The 8,110-nt window shown below is 35.7% G+C and overlaps 1 protein-coding gene across 1 annotated transcript; it reads right to left on the reverse strand.

Moving 5' to 3' along the window:
* Nucleotides 1-3,610: 3,610 nt before the first annotated feature.
* Nucleotides 3,611-6,893, reverse strand: LOC145795378 (receptor-like protein 7). The gene has a single exon (XM_082879550.1). The coding sequence runs from the start codon at nt 6,807-6,809 to the stop codon at nt 3,804-3,806; it is 3,006 nt and encodes a 1,001-aa protein (XP_082735676.1). The 5' UTR covers nt 6,810-6,893; the 3' UTR covers nt 3,611-3,803.
* Nucleotides 6,894-8,110: the final 1,217 nt, after the last annotated feature.

The raw sequence follows: 8,110 nt of genomic DNA on the forward strand, positions 1-8,110 counted from the left end.
GTTTCATCTTGCATTGCTTGGAACTTGGTAGAATTGCTTGAAGATTGAAGTGTATTTGTATATTTGAGCTCCCTCACCTCTAATTCTACACCCAAGGTAGGACATCCATCTTCTTGTTACTGTTCTTGAGTTCATCCTTGCATGATTCATGTTAATTTGTAGAGCTAAGTCATGATTTGGTTCATTAATGATGGATTGAAGATCATTTCTTGCATGCATGTTAGTATTATTGCATCTTGAGGTTGATTACATGGACATTGGTACATGCATGCTCATATTGTTGTTATAGACCATGTTTCCAACTGGTTTGAAAAGAAATGAGCTCATTTGATCAAGCTTTGGAGCTTTAATTTGATTTAAAACTCATTCATGCATGTTTGAATGTTGTTCTTGAAAATGGGTTTGAATGTGGTTTTAATTGACTCACCTTTGGGGCTTGAATTCATAAATTGAGCTTTGAAACTTGTTATACATTGAATTTAATGATGTTTTCCAGAATCTGGGCCCAAGAGGTCGAGTTTGGAGTGGTTGAATGCTTGGTTTGAGCTTGGGAGGCAGATCTGGAAATTCCAGATTTGGCTTCCTCGCTCGAGCGAAGGATTCCCCGCTCGAGCGAGAACCTTTGTCCAGGGCTCCGCTCGAGCGACCATCGAGCGACGATCGCGCGTAAAATTTCAGCATCCAGTACTTTTACTGTTTTGCAGACCGCTCGAGCGAAGGATTCCTCGCTCGAGCGAAGCCTTTGATTTTGGACTTACGCTCGAGCGGAGAAAGTCTCGCTCGAGCGAGGCTCCTATTTTCAGCAAACTTTGCAAAATGTTTTCTAAGTGTATTTTTGCATCCTCATCCCATCCTAGGCATTCTTAGGCCTAGTTTAAGACATTTAGATGAGGATATCGTTGTAGAACACACCAAGGCAAATTAGGGATTAAGTTATGAGATTTCCCAACTGTGTAGCTTAGTGTGTTCAACCTGTGAACTGTGTAGGGTTGGCAACTGGGGAGACACGCTCTAGCATACTGTAGCCCAGAACTCTGTGAGTAACAATTGTGTAAAGATATGTTCAACTGATTATCTTTTGAATACTGAACTGAACTGTTTACTGAACTGGTATTATTTACTGAATGAATGTATGTCCTTTATTTCTGAACTGTACTGTGGCATCCTTAGTACCTACGGTTTACTGTTACTGTTACTGTTACAGAGATCTCTGTCGGTTCCCTCGTGGAACCACTACTGTTTACTGACTGATGGCCATCATTACTGTTCGGTCTTTCAAGACCTACTGTTACTGTTATGCTAATGGATGTACCACATATGACTGTTTACTGTACTGAACAACTGAATGACTGATTGAAATGAGCTGTTTTCATACTGTAAGGACATTCATTCTTAACCCCTTTACATATTGTGTTATTCACTGGGCTTTAGCTCACTGCTCATATATATATGTAGGTGTACAGGAACCAGACCGCAGCTAGAGGCGTCAGGGTTACTCCAGTTTTGTCAAGCCAGCCTTTGTGCCTCACTGCGAGGTTCCGAGTTGCCATGCTATGGCTTAGGGGTGTTTTGTTTGTTTTTCCCCCTTCTGTACTGTTTTACTATTCTGTATAGACCGAGTGTTACTGTACTGTTATCTAGGGTCGAGTCCCTAGTCTGAATGATTGTAAATATTGTGTATACTGTTCTGTACTGTTTATGTATAATGTATGAAAAGCCTTTTTGCATACAGACTGTCACAGCTCAATGGACACTATTTATTTACTGTATTGGCTTCCGCCAGGCCCTGTACTCTGTTTTACTGTATTACTGTTCTGCAGGCCTTCGGTAATCTCGGATTACTGGCCGGTTACGGTGCTAAACCCATAGGGCCGGGTTTGGGTCGTGACAATATTACATTGATAGAGATATGAGATTTGATCACAATGGAACATTGTGTGGTGGAATTGAAATTGGAACTATCTTAATGCATTGTTACATATTGTATTGCCATTCCATTTCATTGTTATCATGGATTTTGAATTGTAATTGAAAACTATTGTTTTGATAAATGAATTGTTTTTGGAAAACAAGATCATTTGGATTTGTTTTGGGTAAATACGTTGGTAAGTCCGGATAGAGAGTGTAGTTTGATGTTGGTTTAAGTTGGCTTGAGTGTTCATGGTGAAAGACAGAAAACACGCGCGGAAGAGGTACCACTGCCCTTCTGGTGAGAGACCGGTAAAGTGGGAATTTGGTAGTGCTTGATATGCCTACTTGCAGGCACCGGCCTAAGGATTATCAGAGTCGTATTTATCACCTTGAAATTTTATTGAAATTGTTAGATTAATGTGTTTTCAAATTCGCATTATGCACAAGATTTTCAAAAGATGAGAAGAATATTTTGAACATGACATAACATATGTATTCATCTCATAAGACCGTATAAAAATGTATTTAATGCTTTGTTAGATGTCATTATGAATGGTTTAGTTATTTGATTCAATTGGCAATGGGATAATTGAACGAATTGGAAAAGGATGTCCTATTACTATTAAAGCATGTTTATTTATTTAAGTTAACTAATTGTGGTTAATTAAACAAATTTGATTTAGGAGATTATGTGATAAAATTCTATGGTTTGACATGATATGATTTCATGTCTATGTATGAGTACCTTTGTACCCGCATATCTTCTAATGTTTTAACATGGGATTGTTTGGTGAGTTAGTGGTTATTCACCCCCTGCCTGTACATGTGTACAGGGAATGTTTTTCGGATTTGAAGATTAAACAATGGGTTTTACCATTCATAAGTGTTATGTAGTGATGGATTGTACTACTTCTTCTGTTTATTTGGCTGAATGCTATCTTTCGTAGTAGTGTCCTCTCTTTTATTGTAAACCTCTGGACATTTCTTTTATTTGTATGTAAATGTTCTTGTTGTATCACGAGAGAGAACATATATATTTAATTATTTGTCATTTCATTAAAGGATGAATTGTTATTTGTAAATGAACTTAATTAATGAATATTGGTAATGTTATCCGAGTAGTAAAATTTGGGGCGTGACATTATCGGACAAATCAAAGTGGGCCTAATTTGTATAACAAACATGGCCCAAGTATTAAAGTGGGTTTTTACTATTGATTTGCTAAATTCCAGGCCTAAAAACCGGATGTGCTGAAAGGTTTGGGTTTTAAATTTAAATAAGCCGAGCAATTTTTTTGCAATACCAAAGGCTTTGGGTTTTCGTAGGCTGAAGTTGATTACTTAGCTTGATAAAATCTCACATTAACAAACTTTTACCTTCTTTATGTGTTATTTTCAAAAAATTGTATAGATTCAAAATGCCAATTTAGGTTATGAGTCACAATACCATTATAAAATCCTAACTAAAAACACTACACTATTGATCATAACTAACACTGGTGTCATAACAAAAAAGATACATTGTAACAAAAATGGAAAAAAAAATCATCAAGTTATAATCAATACCACAATGGTCCATAATTTTTATATCACATTCAATCATTAAAAATAAATAAATAAATAAATAAATAATTTTAAAAAAAAAGAAAGAAAGAAAACTAGTTTGGCTTATAATTAATACTGCATAAACAACATTTCAATGAAGATAAATTTATTCTTCTTTATTAAAATATCCAATTTGTAGAATTATGTTACAAGCAGAAAGTACTGGTATTACTTCAAAAGAGAAATTACAAATTACACAAAAGCATTATTGAGAATTACACTCACAAAAGCTAATAGCACCCACATGGATAAAAATTACAAAATAAAATACTGCTTACTGAGTTAGATTCATCTTCTCTTCCTTTGCACCCTTCTCCAAGTTTGCTTCCTAGTTCCAAATTTCTCAACAAACCATTCATGATACCTTGTGGTCAGAGTGTGCCCAATAACCAACCCAACTATTAGCCCACTACCATAACCCAATGATATGATAATCCAGTCAACAACACCACTTGGAAACTTTGAATCATCACCATGAAAGCTGAAAGATGGTGGTGGTGAGGCGTCTGAATTTCCACATAACTTCGATAGAGGGTAGCCACACAACCCAGAATTCCCATCATATGAATTGTTTTCAAATGTATCAAACTGATTCCCATGAGGAATACGGCCAGTGAGACGGTTATGAGAAACGTCTAGGACTTCAAGGAAAGTGAGTTGGATTAGTTGCTGAGGGATCTCTCCTGAGAGCAAGTTCTGCGAAAGGTCCAATGATTCCAGCTCGGTCAACTTTGCCAACGATGATGGGATGACACCAGTGAGATTGTTGTTGGAAAGGTTTAACATCTGAAGCCCTTTGAGCCTTCCAAGAGATTCAGGAATTTCCCCTCCGAATTTGTTGTTTGACAAATCAATAGCTATGAAGGCCTTTTGGATTTTCGTGTATAATCTATGTGTGCCTTTGTCATCCATTGTTACTGAATACATGTAAGGCGTCACACTCCAAATTATGCCTTTCAATCTTGAATTTATAGTTGTTGTCACTAAAACTTCATTACTTGCCTGCATATATGTTAAATTTTCTCTCTTGATCATTGTCATTGCATTCCAGTTTTCAAAGTATTCTGAAGGTAAGTTACCTGAGAAACCATTGTCAGAGAGGTCAATAATGCGCAACATTGGAAATTTTATATTCGTTTTAGAAACAGTAATGGCACCATGAAATCTGTTAGATCGCAAAATAAGAACTTGTAACATAGGAAGAGCTCCCAACCAAGAGGGAAAAGTATCCTCCATCTGATTATTTCCAAGAACAAGAATCTCAAGCATCATACAATTTTGCAATGATCTTGGCACCAACCCATGTAAATGATTTTGACTTAGATCAATCATCTTCAAGTTGATCCCCATCATGGGAGGAATAGTGCCGTGAAAATTGTTGCGACTTAAATTGAACACCAACAGAGAATCACTAAAACTGGACAAACATTTAGGAATTATGCTACTCAAGTTATTATCAGACAGATCAAGAATTTGAAGAGAACTATTGTGGCAGATCATTGATGGTGGAATTTCTCCGGATAATGAGTTACCATTGACCAAATAAACAATGGTGGACGGTGGTGGAATTGGTAGTGATCCTTGTAGTTTATTAAAACTGAGGTCTAAAGATATTACTGACTGCCATGGAATGACATCTGGATGCTGTTCAAAACCTGTCAGAAAGTTGTTTTGAAGCTCGACATCTTCCATAGATTCTTTAGTGTTGTTCCAAAACCAAGTTGGTATTTCGCCCTGAATTTTGTTATCAGCAAAATAGAACATCTTCAATTCATCCTGGAACTGCAGGAAATTGGGGAACTCTTTCATGTTACATGATTCCAATCCTAGAACAAGAAACTTCGGAAGAGTAGCATTGGTAATATTTTTTGTAAACACTGTTAATTTGTTCATTGACAATTCCAACCGAAAAAGGTTTTGGTGCTTTAAAAGAATGTCTAGCTCCAGTTTACCGCTCAAGTTGTTTGAATGAAGATTAAGTTCTCCAAGATATTTGAGCTGAGAAATTGAGCTTGGAATCATGCCATGTAGTTGATTTTCATAGAGGTTTAGAGTAGTTAATTTGGTGAGGTTCATAAGCCAAGATGGAATTTGACCAACTAATTCATTTGAACTGATAGACAAATAGGATAGCTGGGTCAGGTTTGCTAGACACTGCGGTATCTCACCACGTATTTTCATATCTGCAATGTATAATACAGTGAGTTTGGATAGCTTAACCAGTGTCAAAGGTAAGGTTGGTACATCAAAATTATTTTTACCAAGGCATAAGAAAGTTAGTTGTGTAAGGTTTCCCAACGATTCAGGAATTTGGCCCCCAAATTGGTTCACACAAAGGCTCAAATAAGTGAGTTTGGTCACACTACCGAGCGAAGCTGGAAGCATCCCAGAAAAATTGCATCCTGTCAAATCCAAATAACTTATGGATTCAAGGTTACCTATTGAATCTGGTACCATTCCGGAGAACCCCGTCCCCCTTAATGACAATTTCTTTAGGAGACTACTACGGTGAAATTCAGGCAGATTACCAGTGAGATTGCTGTTGTTTGCTATGCTTAGAATCTGAAGGTTTGGTAGTTGAAATATGGTTCTTGGGAATTCACCATACAACTGACAACTCTCAAGAAAAAGAGTTGTTAGTAAAGACATATTTGACAAAGCATGAGTCACTGTAGAAGATACATTGACCCAACTGAGGTCAAGTGCCTTCAAGTTAGTAAGATTTTGAACTAGGTCTTCCAAATTGGGCTTTTCAAGTTTCAGAGCATTTCCAGAGAGATCGAGGTAAACCAACTTTGCAAGACATGAGATATTTGAAGGGATTTGACTGAAAAATACAGAGTAGGATAGGTCTAGACTTGTTAGCCTTGAAAGTTTTCCCATTCTAGGTGGGATTTGAGAATAATTGAAGTGATTGCCGGAAAGATTCAGCCTCTGAAGGTGAACCAAGTTGAAGAGGCTACTATTGGAGTTTATAGAACCGTAGAGAAAACTGCTGCTGAGATCGAGGCCAACCACATGACCAGTGTCGTGGTCACACTCGACACCATCCCATGAGCAGCAGTCACTGCTTTTTCCTTCGAGCTTCTTCCATGAATCAACCTTTGAATAAGTTGAAGGATCACCTGAAGCAGACTTGTTAATAAAAAAGCTATGCTTGAACTGCAGCAAGGATGAACTCTCATCTTCATGGCATAGTGGCTGCGCAGAAGAGGAAGAGTTAGTCAACAGTATAAAAAGATTCAAACAACAACACAAGAGCATGAACACATGAAGATAGAAAGATGAACCCATGTTGCATAACAAACTCTAAGTTACCAATCTTGGATGATGAAGCTAATGGCTGTGATGTGCTTTTATAGTTGGGATTAGAGAGTCTCAAAAATACATACTAGCACGCATGACACCATGGAAAAGTCTATAAACAAAGTGTCAATGTTCTTGTGTATAAAAAAATAAAGAGACAAAGTAATCTTTTACCTATATTATTCTCACCTAATATAGATGTTAGAGGGGCTAGGGGAAATTAACAAGGGAGATTGCTTGAACCCGAGCCACTTGGTTGGCAAGCCAACCTATATGTATATGGTATCAGGCTCCAAGGCCTTTGGCTTACTATGATCTCAAATAGTGTAATTTTCATTTTATCTTCTAAATCATCACTCAAAAAATAATTTAACTTATATATATTTACATTAATTTTATACTTTAATAATTCGATTTTGAATCAATTTTATCTTTATTGTCAATTGTTGTTTATAATAAAACAGAACTTACTGATGTGGCATTGAAACTTCTTTTGAAGTTTTATTTTAATCTCCTAAATTATTCCAAAAAATTAATTAGACCCCTGAATATATTAGAAAAAAAAAATTTAATTTACATATTAGATTATAATGTTTTATCTAAACAAAGGAAAAAGTAAATTTCAGCAAAAAATTAATATATATGGGCTATCGAGTATTCTTTAAGGAGTTGTTACTAATTTTTGCATCGAGTGCCCTTCGGTCAATGATATTACCATGTAAATATTAACCTCTGTATTGTAAGTTGAGATATCGTTTAATATTATTTTTCAAATTTTGAACAATGTTTATCTCAAAATAAGTATGATCTAAATTTTTATCTACACAATTTTCAAAACACTACTAATCCATCAATTCTATTGAAATTAATATGAGGAATAGGCTTGCTACAATTTTCGAGAGAGAGAGAGAGAAAGAGGGATAGGCTTGAAATTAATATGATCTAATTTTTTCTACATTATTTTTTTTTGTCTCTACTGTATTTTCAAAACTCACCACTCCCAACCCATTTCCGAGTAGGTTCAGAAAACATGGCACAAAATAAAATTATTATGGGAAAATGTAGCATAAATTGAAAATAAAACAAAATTACAATTTTTTACTCAAAAATGTCTGATGTGATAGTCACATGACAATTTTTGTTGAGTAATTGGCCATGAGCGAATGGCCTTTCAAAATGATTCTCAATTAAAATTACAAATCTTATAATTAATCAACATGATTCACAACAAAAATTACAAATTTTGTACACACTTTTTAATTAGTGTGTAACAACTAAAATTATTTAGT

The sequence above is a fragment of the Camellia sinensis genome, chromosome 7 (assembly GCF_055761805.1).
Source record: "Camellia sinensis isolate YWXY chromosome 7, ASM5576180v1, whole genome shotgun sequence".
Lineage (NCBI taxonomy): Eukaryota > Viridiplantae > Streptophyta > Magnoliopsida > Ericales > Theaceae > Camellia > Camellia sinensis.

What these genes read in the sequence shown, in the direction of transcription:
- LOC145795378 (XM_082879550.1), bottom strand. Translation starts at nt 6,809, where the DNA reads ATGGGTTCATCTTTCTATCTTCATGTGTTCATGCTCTTGTGTTGTTGT.